Genomic DNA, 21820 nt, shown 5'->3' on the forward strand with positions numbered 1-21820 from the left:
TTCCATTTGTAGTCGCTGAACAAGTTCAGATTCCATCCAGTGAGAAGAGCTGAAATATTTTATTTGATAAACTGTTAATAAATAAAATCAGATTGACTTGTGCCATTTTATTTTGCTCTTAGTCATGTTGTCTTGACAACCATTGTTGCTAGGAAACGGTAAAAAAAAAGAGCATTGATCATGTGACCAAATAGTCAGAATGAAGCATCATTTCCATGAGTCTGTGAAGGCAGGAACCGCTTTGGTAACGTTTAGACTTTTATTTCAAATTTTATAAAAGTAGTAGTTTTATAACATTTTCACTTTTAACAGTGAATCTGGTCTATCATAACTTTCATATGAATTGTGTTTAGACAATAGCAGATCATTTTTAGTTTGTTTTATATATCAATTGTGCTGTATGACTTACAACACGGGGTCATAAACTGAGCATAAAGGTGTAATATTTTATTACCTGTAGGCACAAATAAAGTTAAAATGGTAACTTTGGGGTAAGTTGAGCCATTTGACCAACTTACAGGTAAAAACTATCAGACCATCTCCAAGCAGCTTGAGGCTAAAGTGACGATAGTTACAAATATCATTTATTATTTTAAGGTCAAAGTGCCAATGTCTGATTTTTATTGGTTAATTATCTGTAAATCTTCAGTTTTTTTTGTTTTTTTTAAACCGTTTTAAATTATTTCAGTGACTATAGGGCTTTTGGTTCATTAACAGAAAAGCCCTAATCTGTATAAATGCTCAGAGAAAGGTCAGTTCAATTATTTTGTCTTTGTGTGTATTGATCTGCTTTAAACAAAATTGCAATTTACGCCTTTCTGATTAAATTTCATCATGTCTGTTTATTTTTAATCATCAACAGGGTTATGCAAAAATTATCAGTGCGATAATCATTAGCCACCTAATAAAAGTTTTATAAATGAAGTCTGCAGCTGTTATGTCAAATCAGTGCAGTTGGACCTCGATGTGATATAGAAATGACCTTTGACCTTTCCCCTGCTGTGCTGTCAATCAGCTGTAAAATAGAGTTTTCTGTCAGAATGTGAAGCTTCAGTCACAAATTAAAGACGGTATAAGTGAAGAAGGAGGAGTTTCATTTTGTTTAGGAACCAGCTGGCGCCGAGCGAGGTCCGAAGAGGTTCCTTCACGGTTCTGACCTGGTTGCATGTTCAATGCAACGTGGAGCCAAAACAACAAACACAGCAATAAAAGGTGACAACAGCACAGTCCGTGCTGGGAACTTCGGACGCAGGTCAGAAATCTTCCAGACATTTATTGGATCTCATCGGTGCCACCTAATCTGTATAAATACTGAGAGAAGGATTCATTCGGCCTCACAGACGTCACAGATCAAATCAGGCATCTGAGGTGAGACGCAAGCCTTTTCATTCCTGCAGGAAGATTCAAGTTTTGGTTAACCTAGAAGGGATTCTGGTGTCACCTCACAGAAGTTTAATCTGTCATACATTTTTCACAAAATCTCTTTTTGTGTCGCTCAATTTTCCAGCTTCCTGTCATCATGAGGGTGTTTGCAGTGATCCTCGCTCTTGCAGTCATCTCAGGTGAGTTTGGTTTTTCTCCAGGGAAATTAAAAATGTTTGGGGTTAAAAAGTGGGAACCAACACTTTCATCTGGTTCAGGTCAAGAACGTCAGTATTTCCTGAAAAGTAGAATGGTCGTTTGAAGGCTATTAAAAAAAACTCAAGCAAACAGAAAAATTATAGTTTTCATTTATTTTTTGGCAGATTTGATGCATTTTCTGAAAACTGTTTCTTTTAAGTTTTTATGATTTTCAGGTTTTAAGAGAAACGTGTCTGCATTATTAGAGTCACATAGATTCAAGATAAGTGTTTTGTTTACACTAAAGTTTGTATACCTGTTAATGAATCACATGAATATCAAGTTTCTGCATCCAGCTCCTTTCAAATGTAAGAATTTATTATAGTTGGTTTAAAAACAAACTAAAAGTTCTTCTGATTCTGAATTTTCACCTAAGATTATTGAAAAACAAAATTAAGATCCAAGAATTGTTAAAATAACTGGAAATGATTGAATGAAGTTGTTAAAATCTAGGACAGAATTTAGACAACAGGAGCCAAAACATGACGTTAAAATCATGTTAACAATAAGAAGAAAGAGCAGAACAATAAAAAAGAAATTGTTCATTTTTCCCCCAAACAAACAGCAAAAATTTCTAGTTTTACAGCAAATCGTAACAAAGTCTTTGGGTTGATTTGAGAAACTACAAAACAAAAATAAGACAATCTTTAAAGAGGGAATCTGAAACTAAAGTATTGATTTTACCATATTAATATTGATCCAATACCGATAACAACTTGGTGTCGATATTATTGATATTTTGGATCGATCCGCCCAACTTTACTATTTGAAACACTGTAATAATTCAAAATCAATAGTTGTTCAAAAATATAAATTCTGACTCCATTTGAAAGTCCCAGAAACATCAATAAAATAAGACTGAACAGTGTTTTGTTCCTTAAGAGCCTGTTGTCGCTAATTAGCATCAGACCTAAATTTACAGTAATGGTAGGTGCAATGTTTACATTTATAATATCTAAGTAATTTACCATCTGAATGAATTTTTTTTTGTTCAACTGGATATAAATCCAGGCAATAAGGGGTTAAAAAGTGGCAGATTAAGTTTCTTCTTTGTCCACTCCAGGATCCCGTGCTCGAAGCGTTCTCCAGGACGACTGGCAGGGCACGTGGGAGGTGACGGTGGAAAGGTTCAATGATTACATCACAGAGCTGAATTCGAGGGCTGATGGAGTGGTGAAGGACATCAAGAGCTCCCAGATCAGCCGAGAGCTGGAGTGAGTGATCAGCCTGTTCCACTGAAGATCTTTGTTCAGGTCCAGGAAGGTTAAAGGCTGCAGACGGTTCCAGGTCACGTTTGATTCTTAAAATGTGGATTAGAGTATTTAATGAGAAACTTAGTGGTACATTTATTTGTTTTGTGATTTATTTAATCGTTATTTACTCCTCAGGATCACATCACTGTGATTCTGAAAATCATTTTGCAACCACACACTTGGTGTCCGGTCACCCCACTCAGGGTCCCGGCCCCACTTGGGGAACGCCATGTTCATTTTAATCTATATTTACTTTTCCAACTCTCCGTTTTGTTTCTTTGGTCAGCTTTGCTTCTGACCAGGTGCTAGCTGCTAGCATACTAGCACCTAAACGCAAAATCAGAAAAAATATTTTAAAACTCTCAAAACTGTAATGTAACAATTTGTTTTAAACCCAAAACCCAAAATGTTAGTTTGTTGAATAAACCTTTTTTTTTGCATTTCAGCAACACCACAGGAAGCACAGTTTTGCTACTTCTGGTTGCTAATTGATATTTTAAACTATGTGTAAAACTCACTTTGTTTACATGTTTATAATTTAGATTTTTAGAACAACAAATTCCAACCAAACCTGTTGCAAGTTAGAAAACCTGAAATTTGCTTATTGTTTCGCTCAGAGGCAAAGCTAATAGCAGTTAGCAACAAAATCCGCTAACAGTATCTTATGTAGTGAAACAACAAAAAATGGAGTAAATTTAGTGAAAAGAATTAGAATAAAAAAGCCCTGATAGAAGTGTAAATAAATAATATCAGAACATTTTATGCTTCTGGCAGCCATATTGGATTATGAGGTCGATTGAAGCCTAAAAAATAAACAGATAAATAACCAGTAGGTAAGAATCCAAGCTCCAAAAACCAGACTCTTATTGTTATACAATTATATTTATTTCATAATATTGCAATATTTAGACCTTTTCTGAACTGGTTGTACCTTTTGGTATTATTTTTTAAATTTTGCCAGCTGCAGTCCTCCATATTTTGATGCAATAATTTACCAGTGTCTCTGTTAGATTCAGTGACTCTGAGAAGTAAACAGTCCTTTGAACACAGTCTTCTGTTCGGCCTGTTCAATCAGCTGAGTTAGGAGTCAGATCAGCCACTTTCTGCTCAAACTGTGCAAAACACACAAACTGCCTGATTCCAAAAGTGTTTTTACTGTTTTCTGGAGCTGAGAAGTAAATGATCTGACTCCTGAACAGCACCCTGATCCAGGACAGCGTGTCGGAGCTGGCCTTGTACCGGGACGACCTGCAGACCAAGCTGGCCCCCTACACCCACGAGGCTGCAGAGCGCTTCGGGAAAGACCTGCAGCTGCTGGTGGACCGACTGCGCGGACACATGACCGACGCCCGCGGCCAGATGGAGAACTACCTGCAGGAGCTCCAGACCATGATGGAGCAGAACGCCGACGATGTCAAGGCCCGAGTGTCCACCTACACCCGGAAGCTGAAGAAACGCCTCCAGAAAGACACCCAGGACATCCAGAGGTGAGTGACGGGCTGGACAGGCGGCAGCAGGGAAAAACTCACGAATATCAGGTCATAAATGAACTTTAACAGGCAGAAGAAAAATTCAAATGGTTTCACCCAGAAAATCCTTAAATATTTCATGTATTCACTGAACTTGCTTATTCTCCTTACTTTGGGTGGATTCTCTAGAAATAGAGAATCAAATGGGATGTTAATTATGGAGCTAAATTGGGGCCATAAAGTTTGTTAAAAAAAAAAAAACATTTTGAAACTGAAAAAAATATTCCAACTACTTTTCAGTTTCAAATCTTGTATTCAGTTTTGATGTTTTCTTCATTTGAACAAACTTTATGGCCCCAATTTAGCTCCATAGTTTATAACTCAATGTTGTTAAAAACAATCTTTAATCAAGCTGGAACTTTTTGTAAAAATAAAACATTATTTTCAGTTGCAGGTTTAAACTAACACAGATTTTTGCCACATTTGCGTTTGAAGACCAAAAAATAAAAAGATTTTGACCAGGTGTAGCTGTTTTGAAAAGCACAGAGGAATTAAGACAGATTTTTGACATTTAGAGTAAATGAAGGTCCTTCAGACTCGCCTGCTGTCAGTGGAACATTTTCAACGATGTTTGTTGAGCTAAACAAAACCTCTGATGTTTTCCGCCGCAGACACGTTTCCGACTACATCGAGGAGCTGCAGAGCCGCGCCTCGGACAACATGGAGAGCATGAAGACCAGACTGGACCCGTACTTCACTCAGGTACGGGACAACGCCGAGGCCAAGATCACCACCCTGAACGAGCTGCTGAAGACGCAGGTGGACAACGTGAGGGACCAGGTCCAGACCGCCGGCGAGGACCTGCGCTCCGCCCTGGGCGCCAAGATGGAGGAGCTGCGCAACTGGTTCGAGCCGTTTGTCACCATGATCAGAGAAAGCATGTAAACTGGGATCAGAAACCAGTTCATGTGACAGAATTCACCAATAAAACCAGTTACACACCAGATGTTTGGCTCCTCAACACAATTACTGTTAAAATGCTGAGATCTTCACAATAAAAGCTCAGAAGAAAAACACTCCAAACCATCATGAGTCTGTTTTTACTGAGAAAGATTTACATTTTATTTACATTTTTCCAGAACTCAATCAGCAACTCACACGTCAAAAAGATTCATTTATGCAAAAAATATATTCCTCCATCACCAAAACTTCTCCACAAACAGCAGTAATTTAAAAAAAAATATATATATAAATATATATAATATAAAAATAACCTAAGCATGGATAAACACAACTGTCTTTTATAAAATATGACAAACAGAACCTGTTTTTTATTGAAAAAGTGTGACAAAAATTTTTAAATGTGAGAATTACATGAAAAATACAATGTAAAAAATAAAATAACTGGCAAATATAAAACAAAACCATTAAAAAACTAAATAAATGTGAAATAAAAGTAGAATAATCCTCAATTTCTTATTCAATTAAAAAAAATTAACTGAAAAAAGTAATTTAGAAAAAAATATTAACTACAAATTACAAAATAAAGAGACACAAAACCAAGTATCTAAAGCATAATATGAAATAAAATTTAAAAAATAGTTCTAAGACTATAAAATAAAAATATTTAAAGATCAAATATTGCAGATTAACAAATGTTTAAAAATAAAAAGCTAAAGAAAATGTAGTGGTGAAAAACCTTTTCACAGAGACAAAAACATGTTTGTTTTTTAACTTTTTCATTTTAAATGAACAAATGAACATTGTTGCTGCACAGCCAAAACGGTTTTCCTTTCTGAGCTTAAAAGTTCAGGATTCCCTTTCTCCTGGTTCTGGTTCCGGTCCATCACAGTCCTCTGGCGTGGTTGCGGTAATGCTCATGTAGAGTCGTGACGTCAGCAAAGGTTTGCAAACAGATTGCACAGTTTTGCCGACGCACCGTCGGTTCGTCCTCGGAGTCGCTGCTGTCGCTCGCTGCCAAACGTTTCTCAGGAATTAAAGATTTCACCAGAAGCTGGAGCTGAAGCTCCGCTGAGGTTGGGTTGGCTCCCGACTCCAGGTCCAAACCGATGACAGGCGTCTCTGAAACAATGGCGGGCGTATCCAAAATGATGGCGGGTGTATCAGAAATGATGGCGGGTGTCTCAGAGGAGGCGGCGGGAACGACGTAGAGGCGGTCCGGATGAGGATACCTGAACAGGTCCTTCCTGTTGCTCACCAGCAGCCACCGTTTCTGCCCAGGCGAAGAGACGGCGACCGTTTGCGGGTTGGGAATGAAGGACAGGATGCTCTCCGGAGGACTTTCCGGCTTCCTCCCTGCGAAGGAGTGGCACACCTGATGGGCCTCCAGCAGATCCGTGCTGGAGAACCTGGAGGAGCATTTCCTGCAGGGGTAGGGAAACAGGAAGGGCTCCTCAACGCGTGCTGGCTGCGGCACACGCAGCCGCCGCCGATGAGCCTCTAGGTGAGCCTCCAGGGCGGCGTGGCCGGGAAAGGAGCGGCCGCACGGCAGGCAGATGTGGGAGTGGGCCGCTTTATGGAGCAGCTTGTGCTTCCGCAGATTCCTCGGAGTGGAGAAGAGCTTCCCGCATGTGATGCATTTCAAACCATTCGGCTGCCTGACTGGAGGCTCCAACTGTGGTTTATTGCAGGAGAGACAAACATTCTGCGTTTTGGGTACGTGTTCCTGCAGGTGATCCATGTATGACCCCAGGAAGTGGAACTCCAGCTCGCAGCGGCTGCAGCGGAAAGCTTGCCGATGCGGCCGCCGTTTGCTTCCGAAGCGACCACACCAGGCCTGCAGGCTGAGTCTGGGGGGCTCAGGACTGAATGTTGGCTTGGAGAAACCAAAGTTCAGAGAAGAAACATCAACATCAAAGTCTTCAATCACAGACGGGCTTGAGCCACCAGACGAGGGTGGAAAAATAAAGGTCTTCCCGTTACGTTCTTCTTCAGGAATTGCCGATATTTTTCTTGGACTCACTGAGTCTCCCGTCTCCTTCCAGATGTCCTCTAGGGAACCTCGACAAGCTGCCTCTTCCCCGCTGACTCTGCAGCAAACCGAGCAGTGCCGTCTGCTTCCGGCCGCCCGGCTGTACTCCTGCCTACAGACGTAACAGCGGTGAAGTTTTCCCATGACGTGGGAATGTAAATGCAGAACGTAGTGGCACCAGCGGCGATGGATCTGCTGGCAGATCGGACATTTAAAAAACACCGGAGTGACGACTGTTGTATCGCCGGCTTCAGAGACGTGGAATCCATGGATCCTTCTTGGATTTCTGAAGGCTTTACTGTCATGAATCCGTCGGTGGTTTTCAAATGCAGATTTCTTGGTGAACTCCCTGGAGCAAACCAGACACCTGAAGGTTTCCTCCTGGCCGGGAGCCGAGCGGGATCGTCTGCTTCTTCCCGGTCCTGTCTGGAGTCCCTCCACCTCGGCCAGATGGACCTTGAGGTGACGGATGAGTTTGGTTTTGTCCCTGAATGTTTCTTCGCAGATTGGGCAGTGAGTGGCTGGCGGCCCCCTGTGGTGCTTTGAATGGAGCTTCAGTTCAGGGAGCGTGGAGAAGCTCTTGGCGCAGACGGAGCATCCGTACGGTTTCCGGCCCGTGTGAAGCCGTTTATGGAGCGTCAATGCTGAGATGTGGCGAAAAGAGCGCAAACAGAAAGAGCATTGGAGGTTTTTGTTCTTCTTCTGGAGACGATGAGAAATCTCAGATCCGGACAGAGCGTTTGCTGTCATCTGATTCTCCTGATTTTCCTTTTGGATGTTGAAGGTTTGGTCACAGGAACTGGAGACAGCAGGAACATCCCAGAATGAGCAGACCTGAGGTTTCTTTGCTTTTCTATGTCCTGACCAGTGTGTTCTACTCCTCCGTCGTCTCTTACGCCTGGTTTTTCTTGGAGCTGTTGATGAAGCAGATTCCTGAAACAGTTTCTCAGTCTCTGGCTCTTTGTTAGCGTCCATCTCCATGAAACAGGACGCTCCATCTTCCAACTTGATTGTAAAGACATTTGTCTTTCTTCTGTGTCCCATGTTGGACGTTTTGGACATTCCTCCGTCTTCAGAAGCTCCTGCATCCCTTTCATATGGATGATCATCAGATTCCTGGATTTTAGGTCTTGCTGAATCTTTCTGAAATGATTGTATTTGTCCTTGTACCTTGGAGAAAACTTCACCAGAATCATCTTTGGGATCGGTTGGCTCTCCTTCAATCTGGTGCAGGTTCACTTTTCCTTGTATTTCTGGAGTCACTCTGGTTTCACTCCCTGATTCTGTTGTGTTGCTTTTATCCTGAAATGAAATCCGCTGGGATTTCTCCATCTCTGACTCTTTATTAGCTTCCATCTCAATGAAAATTGGTTCCTCTTCCATCTTGATTGTAAAGTCATTTATCTTTCTTCCGCGCCTCACCCTTGATGGTTTTCCATCCTCAGGACTTTCTGGATCTGGATGTTTTTCTTTAGATTCCAGGATTTTACGTCCTGCTTTCAGGGTTTTCTTTAACACTCGTTTCCTTTTTGGTCCTGATTTCCTTCTTACGGTCTTCACTCCCAGGAAATCCTCTTTCAGATCGGATGTTCCTTCGATCCGATCTGGTTCTGGGGTCACTCCAGTGTGACCTCCTGAATCCTCTGGGCTGTTTTCATCATGAATTGATGGTTTTCCATCCTCAGTGGCTCCAGGATCATCTTCTTCTGGTTTTTCATCAGAATCCAGGATTTTAGTTGTAGAACGCTTTCTTAATATTCGCCTCTTTTTTGGTCCCTTTTTCATTGTCCTGGGCGCCATCTTGGATTTAACATTCAGGGAATCATCGTTCAGATCAGACGTTCCTTCAGTCTGGAGCAGAATTATCCGATCTGGTTCTGGGGTCGCTCTGGTTTGACCTCCTGACCCCATCAAGCTGTTTCCATCCTGATTTGATGATTTTCCTTCCTCAGGAGTTCCTGCTGCTCCTTCCTTTGGATGTTTTTCATCAGCTCCCAGAATGTTTGGTTCAGTTACAGAACGTTTTCTTAACATCCGCCTCTTTTTTGGTCCCCTTTTCATTTTTGTTGACACCATCTCCTGAAAATCATCGTTCAGATCAGACGTTCCTTCAGTCTGGAGCAGATTCATCTTTCCTTGAATTTCTGGAGTCACTCTGGTTTCACTTCCTGATTCTGTCGTGTTGCTTTTGTCCTGAAATGTAGACATCATCTGGGATTTCTCCTTCCCAGACTCTTCCATCCCCATGAGACTGGAAACTTCATCTTCCATTTTGATTAGAAGAGCACTTTTCTTTCTTCTGCGCTTCACACTTGATGGTTTTCCATCCTTAGCATTTCCTTCATCTGAATGTTTTCCATCAGATTCCAACATTTTGGTTCCAGTTACAGAACGTTTTCTTAAGGTCCACCTCTTCTTTGGTCTCGTTTTCATTTTTCTGGGCGCCGTCTTGGACTTAGTCTCCAGGAAATCATCTTTCAGATCAGACTTTTCTTTGATCTGGAGCAGATTATTCCGATTTGGAGTCACTCCAATTTTACCTCTAGAAACCATTAAACCTCTTTCATCCTGAATTGAGAATTTTCCATCTTCAGGAGTTCCTGGATCTCCTTCTTGTGGCTGTTTTTCATCTGATTCCAGGACTTTCGGTCCAGTTGTAGAACGTTTTCTTAACATCTGCCTCTTTTTTGGTCCCCGTTTCATTTTTCTGGGCGCCGTCTTGGACTTTGTCTCCAGGAAATCATCTTTTGGATCAGACATTCCTTCAATCTGCAGCAGATTGATCTGATTTGGTTCTGTGAGTTCAGAAGTCATCAACTGAGATTTCTTCTTCTCAGTCTCTTTATTAACTTCCAGAATTTCACTGATGTTGGAAATTTCATCTTCTATTTTGATTGGAAGAAGGTTTTTCGTTTTTCCGCGCCTCACACCTGAGGATGGTTTTCCATCTTCAGGACTTCCTGGATCTCCTTCATCTGGATGTTTTTCATCAGATTCCAGAATTTTTGGTTCTGAAATGGAGTTTTTCTTTAATATTTGCCTCTTTTTTGGTCCTGTTTTCCTTCTTACAGTCCTCACCTCCAGAGAATCATCTGTCAAACCAGCTGTTCCTTCAGTCTGGAGCAAACTCATTACATTTGTTTCCGGAGTCGCTCCAGTTTCACTGCTTCCATCTTGAATTGATGTTTTTTCATCCTCAGGAGTTCCTAGATCTACTTCATCTGGATGTTTTTCATCAGATTTCAGGATTTTTGGTTTTATTATTGAGCGTTTCTTTAATATCCGCCTCTTTTTTGGGCCTCTTTTCATTTTTCTAGGTGCCATCTTGGACTTAACCTCCAGAGAATCGTCTTTCAGACGAGACGTTCCTTCGATCTGGAGCATTTTCATCTTTCCTTTTGTTTCTGGAGTCACTCCAGTTTCTGTCGTGTTGCTTTTATCCTGAAATGAAGACATCAGCTGGAATTTTTCCATCTCTTGCTCTTCCTTCTTGGTTGTAAAAACATTTTTCTTTCTTGCACGCCTCTCACTTGATGGTTTTCCATCCTCAGGGTTTCCTGGATCTCCTTCATTTGGATGTTTTCCTTCAGATTCCAGGATTTTTGGTCCAGTTTTCATGTCTTTCTTTAGCACTCGTCTCCTTTTTGATCCCGTCTTCCTTCTTACGGTCCTTTTCCTCTCTTCTTCCTGTTGGTCTGAAGCTGAATTGGAAGCTGGAAGAGTTGGAAAACCCAACCTGTCTTTGTTTAACTCCACTGCCGACTCTTGTTTTGCTTTTTTCCCTTTTCGTTTCACATTGCCAGGAACAGTTTCGCCGTTGGCGGACGGAACAGTGGATTTTTTCCGACCTCTCTTGGTTTGTTTGAATTTTGTCCCGTTTTCTGACGTCAGCTCATCTTTTCCCATTAACTCCGGGATATTGCTGGCCTTACAGGAAGCTTTCCTTCGGGAACCTTTCAGATATCGGATCAACCATTCGTCAGCGGCTGAGCTTGTTTTGGTTCCCAAAGTGCAGGATCTCTTGATTTTCCAGTCTTCATCCAGTTCATCCCAGTTGGTAAACTCTCGATTTTCCATGAAAGGATTTGCTGGCATTGCGTTAGTGGGAGGAAAATCCGGCCGGCTTGTTGGAGCTTCCCAAACTGGTTGGGTCTTACTCTGGAAGTTTGAGGTTTGCTGCCGTATTTTTTTCCTCTGACCTTGACCTTTTGACTTTTTCCAGCTCCGGATCGGATCTTCGTCCGGCTTCTGACTGAACGTTCCTCGCCTCTCATCCCAGTCCATCGTTTCCTCTTCAGCAGGAACGGTTTTGGTGCGTTTTTTTCCGGTTTCATTCTGGATGTTTGACATTTCAGCAGATGGAAGTTGATCCCAGATGGACATTTTGTTTGTTTTAGCTCCTCGTTTTCCCAGTTGTAATTTTGGAGACACATCCAGAGATGACGCTTCTTCCTCCGGTTTGGTTCGGTTTTCCTCCGGCGGAGGATCGCCTCCTGTTGGGAGCCGCTCGGCGGACGGATTTCTGCTCTTCCTGGGTTTCCTCTTGCTCTCCTGCGGTTCAGTTTCCTGTGCAGCGGTATTCCCGGCAAACCCTGACAAACCTCGGTCCGCCTCAGAAGCAGTCGGAGTGATCTGGATCTGAACCACAGGATCCATTTTCCTCTTCTGCTGTCCTCCAGGTGAGACGGACAGACTCTCTGGTTCTCCGATCCTTTTCCGACCGGCTTTCTTCCTGAACTTGAGCTCAGGATCTTTTTCGGTTTTTGGTTTTTCCTCTTTGTTCTTCAGAGTAAAATCTGATCCCGATCCTCCAGGAGTTTCATCTGTTTTCTCCCCAGCAGCTTTGGGAGCTTCAGTAGCTTTTTTCCAGCTTCTCTCCAGGGGGATTTTTGTTTCTTCTCTATTGGACTCTGACCCGATTTCTCCAGAAAGATTCCTGGACGTGTCTGGACTCCCAGGAACTTTTTTCCCCTGTATGGACACGGAAATCTCCTCCTTCAGGTCCAACTCTTCCTGCAGACTCAGACTCTGGTTTTCCCGGTGATCCCAGCCTTTGGCTATGACCAGCAGCCTGGCCATCTTCATCAGCGTCTTCTTCTTGTACCTCCTGCCGTGTTTGTGTTTCTGCTGCTGCAGCATCTGGTGCAGAACCGAGTCATAGATGTTTTCCTGTCGGCTTTCCGTACCTGGAGGGTGGGAATCCATCTCGGGTTCACAGGGAGGAGCTTTTCCTCCGGGATGATCCAGGAAAACCGGATCTCCACGGGCGGAGTTTGGAGTTTCGGGACAGGAAGTGTCTCCTTTTGCTTCCTGTGAAGCAGGAAGTTCATCCAGAGGAAAAGCTCGATCTGGGTTCATGACGCTGTTCTCGACTTTCTGCAGATCCGACGCATCCGTCCTCTGATCCACGGATCCTCCGCTCTGAATTCAGAAGCAAAATGATTAAACTTTTCACCAGCGTTGAGTTGTAACTAGTTACATTTACCTGAATAACATTCTAGAAAGAAATTACTTTTAGGAGTATTTTTACTACGCTGTAGTTTTTACCTTTACTTGAGTAATTTCATTATGAAGTATTTCTACTGAATGAAAAACAAACATATTTTAACCAGAAATCCACCAGAGACAGACACACAGCTGCAGCTTTTATTAAACTTTCATCAGTTTTATATCGAAAGAAACCCAAATTTCCACTTAACTTTATATTTTGGTCCTTCTGATGATGACATTTCTAAATGTTAAATTATTATTTTGATCAGTTACTCAGTACTTGAGCAAACTTTTAATATGTTTTTACTCTTAACTTGAGTAATTTCCCGAATGAATACTTTTTACTTGAGTTATTTTTGGACCAAAATTACTTATAGGAGTATTTTTTTACTATGCTGTACTTTTTACTCTTACTGAATTGACTTTATTATGAACTTTATTTTTACTTTTACTGAATTGACTTTTTTATGAAGTATTTCTACTCTGACTTGAGTGAAATTTCTGGATTCTCTAGTATTGTGAATAACTTCACTGAATGAAAAACAAACATGTTTTAGCCAAAAATTCACGAGACACAGCTACAGATCTTGTTAGTTTCACAACTTTTATATTGAAAGAAACTCATTTGGAAAAAATATTTCTTTGTCATTTGTATGAATTGTTGTAATCTTGTTTTTTTAAACACCAATATTTACACATAACTTTACATTTCAGTTCATCTGATGACATGATTTTATTTTGATCAGTTTTTCAGTGCTTTAGTCGCCTTTCCACCAAATACTTTCTTTTTACTCAAGTAATTTCTTGGATATTTTTTACTTTAACTTGAGTGAAAATGTGTTGAAACAGTGATACTCTATGGCTATTCTACCCACCGCCGCTTTGCACACTATGTTTATTTTTAATCAGATTAATGATCTGAACTCCGTCGGACGCAGATGGACCCAGTCGATTCCTCACCTCCAGGATTTTCTGAGCAGAACCGGAGTCAGGCGGCAGGTTCTGGTCACCCGTCGCTTTCAGTTTCCTCCCAATATCGGACTCCAGTACCACAGAACCGTCACGTCTTTCCTCCATGATCCCCAAATTATATTCCTAAAAAAACCAGGAAAGTTAAAACAGCGTCTAAGTCTGATTCCTTCATTTTGACATTAAATGCGCCTTTAAAGGGGAATTAAAATATTTCTAATTAATTGTTTTTGATGAATATCTTCATAAAAAACATGATGAAGACGCCTGAAGCCCCTGAATCAAGGGGTTGAAGGTCATGATTCAAGCTGAAAACTGAAGTTATTAATGGTGTTAGTGTAAAATATTTCTCAGTTGAGCAGATTGTTGCAAGTTTCTGTTTGCAACTTTGCACAAAAAATTTAACATCAAGTAATTTCTGCAAAAAAATAAAATAAAATCTGAATTTACACAAAAAGTTTAGTCTAAAAGTATTCACACCCTGGCAGATTTATGTTTAAAGTGATATTTTCATTTTAAAAACTGAAATTAATACAAAGAGTGCAGACTTCAATCTGGTTGAGAATCTGTGGAGGGAGTCAAAGATTAGGGTGATGGTAAAGAGGCCTTCCAATGTTAAAGATCTGGAGCTCAAAAATAAATCATCAAAATAACAGGAAACATACAAAAAGCTGCTCCCCTACTTTAAATAACGGAAATAATGATTTTGACTTTAATTCTTAAGAAGGGTAGGAATAATTTCCGTTTTTAAATACATGTAAATTAAACCAGGTTTCTTTTCTAAACAGATTCTCATTATCATTATTTAACATATTTTGAGAAATAAATATCTTAGAAACAAACTTTGGGACTGAATAAAAATATTTTCCAGCCTACAACTGAATAATTTGGGTTTTTCTGTACATAATTACTTCAAGTAATCAAATGAATGAGAAAGTTAAGATTCCAAGACAAAGAATTTTAGGAAAAAATCTGGGAAAAAATAAATGAAAATAATATATATATATGTATGCATATATACATATATATAAGATATTAATACTAAAAATATCAGTTGACCACCTTTAGCCTCAGTGGTCATAGTGGGGGAGTAACCCCTCAGTCTGCAGAGCTCTCTCCATTGAATCGCCACTGGACTGACCAGGGAGCTGCAACATGGCGGGCTCTGGGGCGAACCGAACCGGGCTGAATCGGACCGAACCGGCCTGCAGGCTTTCTCTCACCTCAGACCGGCTGATTCTCCTCATTTACGGCCCCAGACAAGGATAAAGCAACGACGGCATCCATGCGTGTCCGTGGGTCTGCACAGAGAGATTTCCTGCGGGGAGGAACTCCGGACGGGTTGCCAGGTCCTGAGAAGAAAACCCGCAAAACGGGAAGACTGTTGCTGCGTCCAGTGTAAAGTTTTATATCCTGGTAAAAAAATAGAATAAAAACAATCATTTTCAAGTTATTACATTTTTGTTGTACAATTCATGTTTCTTTTATATTATTTGCTCTTAATTCAATACAGTTTATTTATATACTTCCATTCCAGTTAACTCTAGAAATGAACAATTCAGTCAAATTTAGTTCAGTATTTAAATTACAAAACGGTTAAATTACAGCAGATTATGCTGTAATTAGCACATGCTAATTACAGAAATAGCATGTGCTAAATTGGAAAAAGTTGATCAGTTGATCAATCTGTCAGTTTTCTTTTTGTCAGAAACTAAGATAATAAATGACTGCAACAGATTACTGTTAGTTCTTTGAATGTACATTTCAATGAAATGTTCCTTATCTAAATAATCTTAAATGTTTTTTTACATGAAGGTAAACTGTTTTGATTCTGTAAAATATGATTATTTTTTTTACTTCAAACTTTATTTTAATTTTAAAATCAAATCTATTAAACTCACTGTTTGTAAAAGTGTAAAATCTGCAGACCTGGCAACCAGAGCAGACCAGACAGGCCCCTCCCCCCCTGAGTCAGATTACGCTGTAAAATAAACAGCTGACTACAAAAACAAACAAACAAACAAACGTGACTCGATCCATGAATGAAGGGATGATTGACATAAATAATTTAACTATGAGCTTTGGTCAAGAGTTTGAATGTTTCACACGTGGCTGTGTGCAGTCTGGGCTGGAGTTCCTCCACGTTACCATGGAAACCCCTGCAGTTTATTAGTCTGCGGAGGAAGTAATCATAAAAAAGGGGATTTTTCTTTACTAATTTGGAATTTTTTTTTCTTCAGATTTAAATTGTTTACATATTGACATAGTGTTTACAATGTATAATAGGGAGAGGACTTTATAAATTAAAATTATTCAAACATATATCAAGAGCACCGAAAAGCAACAAAAGGTCAAAAAATTCACAGTAAAAATATTTTTAAAAAACAGAGTTTCATTATGTTTTTCTTGTTGTAAATGATGGTTCAAATCCTTTTATATTTATAAATATTAAGAAGCAGATAACTGGGTGAATAAAGACGCAGATGGCAGGACGGATTACTCTTGGCTGGATGGATGTAAACATACTTATCAGTCAGTAGGGGGAGCGCTTGTGATTTTAAAGATTCCACGCATGTGCTGTTCGAAAAAACGAACTGCTCATGCGTCATTTTCAGAAGGAAATGTTAACTGGCTGAAAATTGGCCTGTAAAAATTCCCTTTAGATAGTAAAGTTTCACCTAAGACAAATTAAATACGGGTTTTATTTGTTTTGTGAGAGAAATGAAGACAACGGTGAGTATTTTTGGTGTCATAAATGTTTGAAAAGTAGCAACAGCTCGATTGAAAGTCGTTTTAGAAAAGCAAGATTAAAAACCGGCTTAAAAATGTTTGTAAGGAACAAAGACATTTTCTAGCTAAGAAACCCGTTTCATATTGTTGATAAAATTGTAATTGACCTGTATAGATAAACATTGATGAAAGAATTCTGAGGTTTTATGATTTTATTCCTGTTTCTGTCCGCCGCCATTGCGGTTACCGCGACAATCACGTACGATTCCAACTGCTACGTTCCAGGTCAACTCGAAAATGAGAATTTTTTTAGAAATTAGAACGTTTCTGCTTCTTCTCGATAAGCTACAACATACTATATGTTAAATTAATTCAATTCATTTATTTTTATTATGATTATTTTAAGTTCATTTGTGTCAGTAACTTAATTGGAGTGAAATGCTTCTGGATTATTTTTACAAAGTTAATGCTGGTTTTAATGTGTTCTTTACTTACAGCTGAGGAAATTTATAAATTTTGAATATTACCTTAGACCATTAGAAAAATTATTTTATAACAGAGATGTTAGCCAAATGAAAATTATGTCTATCACTGTACGATATTCAATAAATTAGAGTATTATTGAAAATGTAGTTTATTTCATAATGAAACACTTTACATAGAATAATGTTTTCAAACCTTTTTTATTTTAATTATGTTGATTTTCTATTTATAGCCAATGAAAACACAGCAGAAATGTATTATTAACTACCCTCAAAGGCTGAGGTTTTCCCTGATGGTTGTGCATGTTTTTCTATCCAACTTTTTCCTTCCACTCAACTTTTAATGAATATGCTTGGATAGAGCACTCAGTAAACAACCAGGTCTTTTCACAATTACCCTTTTGTGGTATATTGGAAAATGTATATTTCAGAATTAATTTTCTATTTGTGAAAACTGAATTATGGGTTTTATCAGCTGTACGGCATAATAATTACATTTATCAGAAGTTAATGATGTGTGTGGACTGAATCTGTATCAAACAAGTTGATCTTTTTAAATTAAGTTATTCGGATTAATAATGTTTGACATTGTTATATAATATTTGATATGAGGCAAGCAGGTCCAGCTCCATGCAGGGCTGCTTTTAACCAAACAGTGTTCCTATTAGCTAACTGAATCCTACATTTAGCGCCTAAATGACTTTTATTTCTTTTTGTTGCAGGTTCAGCATTAATGCTTCAGTTTGAACACAAGGTGGCAGCACTGTGATGGGAGAAAACTGCTCAAGTGGTGGAAAATAACCAGGTAGGAGATGTACTTGAAGATATTTGTATTTACTGCTCAGATTTCTATTATTCAAACATTTTACAGAGAAATAACCACACTGTCTACGAGTACCTCTGTTTATTTCCCTGTGAACATGAGGAACATAGTGACTGACTGAGATTATTGTGAATTAGACACACAGATTATGTCCAAAATGTGGACTTTCATTCATAATTTACTTATGGCTTTCATTCTATTAATGATCTTCACAGTCTATCAACTGAATCAAAAACAGTAATAACTAAATAAATCTGTATGTTTTGTATCTTCTTGGGTCCTTCACAACCTTAAAAATCTGGAATTTGATTTAAGTAAAGTAAAAATATTACTACTGATATTTAATTGTTAATTTCCTATTGTGAATATAATAGTTTAAATTGTAGTAAAATTCTTTTAATTATTCAGTATCTTTAAAAAAAATACAATGGTCCAACCAGGGTGGACTGTCACACAGAGGTGTTGTTTCAGTCTGTCCATTAAATAATTTAATGCTGATGAAAGAAGTTGAGTCCTTTTGTTCAGTCATATTTTAGTTAACATCTTGTTAAATTAAATAGAAAAAAGTCAGTCTGACTTTTTGAACCATAGAGAGAAATCAGTGAAAATCCTTATATTTTCTATAATTAATTTTAGAGGCTGGCTCCGTCCTGCAGATCAGGGACTCTGCGACATCCCAGTGAACTGTCTGAGCTGTTCAGACTCTGCTGGAGGATTTTAAATTGCTGCCATAAATGATTGTCTCTGAAAAGGGTGAAGGAGTCCACACTGAGCCAGTCCAGCTGTGAAGAACCGCTTCCAACAGGATGGGATTCCTCTCAGGCTCAGAGTTTCTCCTGGAGTCCGCAGTTAAACCCTGATCTGAAGTCCATCACTGAGGCCAAACCAGATTTAACACAGACATTTACAGATCATGACAGAGCATCTTAAATTCATCTAGAATTAAACCCTTAAAGCTGCAGTGTGTAACTTTTATAAAAATAGTTTTGACATATTTGTTGAAACTATAAGACTGACAGTTTGGACAGATGATCTGTGAAAAAATAAATCTCATCTCTCACAGTTCTAACTAGAAACAACCAATCAGAGCCAGAAGGCGGGACTTACCACTGTCCTCTATGATGCAGCTAGCATAGCCTCTTGTGAATGGTAGGCTAGTTAGCATAGCCACTGATGACGGTGGATAAACAGTTTTTCTGTAACGCTAAGTTGTTTCTCTGCCATTAGCACATTTAGCAGTGAGTACGATGTTGATTGACAGCGCTAAGCCCCTCCCCCTGATTGATTTTGGTGCGTTTCTTCAGACGGCAGTAGCAGCTCAGGGACGTCGATCTTTTCTCAGATTATCTGTCTCATAACAAACTGTCACAACATAGAAATAGTTTTAACAAACATGGAAAAAACATTCTTTATAAAAGTTACAAACTGCAATTTAAAACGTCCTAAACTCGTTTTTAAAAATGTATGTTGGCCTCTAACATACATTTAAAAAAATGTATTATTTTCAGTTAGTCACAGGTCTCACATTTTGTCATGGCAGCACTATTAAACATATGTAGTTTATTTTTCTCAAGGAACTTTTCTGTGTTCCTTGAAAAGGAACACAGAAAAGTGTTGAGTTGCATTCAGACATTTTCATTCTGTTCTGTGACTTGAGGTGGTTAAGGCTATCGCTAACTAGCTGCTAATAAGAATAAGGTCTTAAATTTCACTCATAATGATGTTAAATAGGTTTTAAAAGCCCCAGAAACTCTGACATGTGCAAAAACCTTTCAAATGAGACAAATGTTATGTTTTCAAACTCTGGATCTTCAGTTTTTATGCTGCCAGATCAGCTTGTTTTTAGATTTAAAAAGTTACAAAAGTTATCTTTTCATTTTCTGGCTAACAGCTGAGAGCGACCAGCAGCCCTGTGTGTTCCCAGCAGTGACACGTCCAAAGGACTCGACTTCCTCCTCCCATTCTGGGATCAGATATCCTCCAACAGAAACGTCTTCCAACAATCCAGACTGACTTTTCAGCATGATGGTTGATCTCCAGCAGGTCAGACAGAGTGCTCCTGATTCCTGCATTTAACCTGACCAAGTTGCAGTTATTGGAGCTTAGACGAAAAAGCAAATATTGTGATTATTTGGCTGTAGCTTTATAACTATCGCTCTCTTCTCGACTGCACTGAACCTGGTTTAACCTCCCAGTTATCTCATAATTTAATAATCAGATTATGAGACATTCATCCTGCCGGCCTCTCATTATAACATCAGATCCACAAGAAGATTTTTTGTTTTAATGCCTGAAAGCTTCTTAAAAGTAATTCAGCGTAAAGTGGAATTTAGCAGAGTGGAAATCAGAGATTTCACAGTTCAGAGTTTCCCACATCTCTCTGTCCAACTGCTGGAAAACTGCATTAGAAACCTTTCTGAAAGCGGACCGACGTGGAGCGCTGCTGGTACCAGCGAAGCCGCATTTCCCTCAGACTTGGCTCATTTCATTTCCATCTGCAGCTTCTGGAGAGGCCAGGCTGTAATTTCAGAGCCTGCAAATACTTGACAGGAAATGTTTGTGGCGAGGCGAGGAAACGGCAGAGACAGCAGAGCTCTCTGCATGGAGCCGTCCTGGAAGAGCCGCCTGTCACCTCTCTGATGAGCTCTCTGCAGGTTTCCACCTGTTTGCTGCTGATCAGCTCCAGCAGGCGGGTTTTATCGCAGAGAACTTCTGCAGCTGTGGTGAAGACCTGCTGCTACTTCTGCCAGAAGCTTCCTGAGATTTCAGCGAGGCTCTAACTGCAACCAGAAGCTGCAGAGTTAACAGCTCTGGGAGAAGCAGAGCGCCCATTAAACCAGCATTTGTGTGTTTGGAGTGAGTTACCATGGCAACCAGAGGAAACCCAGGCAGGAACAGGAATGTTTATGGGATGCCATTGGTAAAGTTGCAGAGTAAAAAATGAACAGAAATATTTTGGATAATTTAATCTGTCAAGAGGAAAAAATGGGGGTTAATTTTTCAAAGTCATATTTTCAACATGTTGTTCATATATTCATAAATGTCAAAGTTTCTACTAAATATTTAGTTTGTAAACTAAATATGCAATTCACAAGTTAAATATTTAGTTGGGAACTAAAAAATTAGTTTGGATCTAAATATACATTTTCCAACTAAACAGTTCATCTCCAAATTAAATATTTAGCTAACTAACTAAACATTTTATGTTTGAGATTACATATTTAGTTTGCAAACTAAATATATAGATCAGATCTAAACATTTAGTTGGGAACTAAAAAAATGTTTGGAGCTAAATATTTCTTTTCCAAACTAAACATTTAATGATCAAATTAAATATTTTTTTGTAAACTAAATATTTAGCTAGAAAGCTATATACTTAGCTTCATAATTAAATATTTAATTTGCAGGCTAAATATTTAATTTGTATACTAGTTAACTTGTGATTAAATATTTTGTTAGCTCCTTAACTAAATATTTAGTTCCAAACTAAATGTTTAGATCTGAGTTAAATATTTAGCTTATAAAATAAATATTCAAAACATTTAAGTTAAAAATTAAACACTTAATTTTGTTCCAAGCTAAATATGTATTTATTTAATATTCAAACTTAATATTTAGGAAAAACAGAGGCTCGTCAATAAACAAAGTCTTCTCTTGCATCAACCCTCTTTGCTGATGGGTCAGATTTCCATCTCAAATCGCAGTTTGGATCCACAAATGGCCCTCGTACCACACTTTGAACCGATCGAGCCCTTAAGCCAGGGGAGCCCAAAGTGGGTCCTCGAGGGCCGGCATCCGGTTTAGTTCTCTCCCTGGTACCAACAACCTTTTCAGCAGGTCCATGTTCTTCTTAGGCCTCTAACGAGCCATCAATTGATCCAGGTACGTTAAACCAGGGAGAGAACTAAAACATGCAGAATGCCGGCCCTCCATGACCCACTTTGGGGACCCCTGCCTTAAGCTGATGAAAATACTATACTGGGACCTTCAGA

At 39.3% G+C, this 21820-nt stretch overlaps 2 protein-coding genes across 2 annotated transcripts; one reads left to right on the top strand and one right to left on the bottom strand.

Moving 5' to 3' along the window:
• The first annotated feature begins 1307 nt into the window (after positions 1-1307).
• On the top strand, positions 1308-5425 carry apoea (apolipoprotein Ea). Its single transcript, XM_032579994.1, has 5 exons — positions 1308-1368; positions 1508-1562; positions 2684-2834; positions 4073-4360; positions 5014-5425. Exons 2-5 carry the CDS (start codon positions 1520-1522, stop codon positions 5285-5287), a joined length of 756 nt encoding a protein of 251 aa, XP_032435885.1. The 5' UTR covers positions 1308-1368; positions 1508-1519; the 3' UTR covers positions 5288-5425.
• A 575-nt stretch (positions 5426-6000) lies between these two features.
• On the bottom strand, positions 6001-15477 carry LOC116730528 (uncharacterized). The gene is made up of 3 exons (XM_032579828.1): positions 15017-15477; positions 13785-13919; positions 6001-12755 (listed from the first exon to the last, which is right to left on the bottom strand). Exons 1-3 carry the CDS (start codon positions 15038-15040, stop codon positions 6189-6191), a joined length of 6726 nt encoding a protein of 2241 aa, XP_032435719.1. The 5' UTR covers positions 15041-15477; the 3' UTR covers positions 6001-6188.
• Positions 15478-21820: the final 6343 nt, after the last annotated feature.

The sequence above is a fragment of the Xiphophorus hellerii genome, chromosome 13, assembly GCF_003331165.1.
Source record: "Xiphophorus hellerii strain 12219 chromosome 13, Xiphophorus_hellerii-4.1, whole genome shotgun sequence".
Classification (NCBI taxonomy): Eukaryota; Metazoa; Chordata; class Actinopteri; order Cyprinodontiformes; family Poeciliidae; genus Xiphophorus; species Xiphophorus hellerii.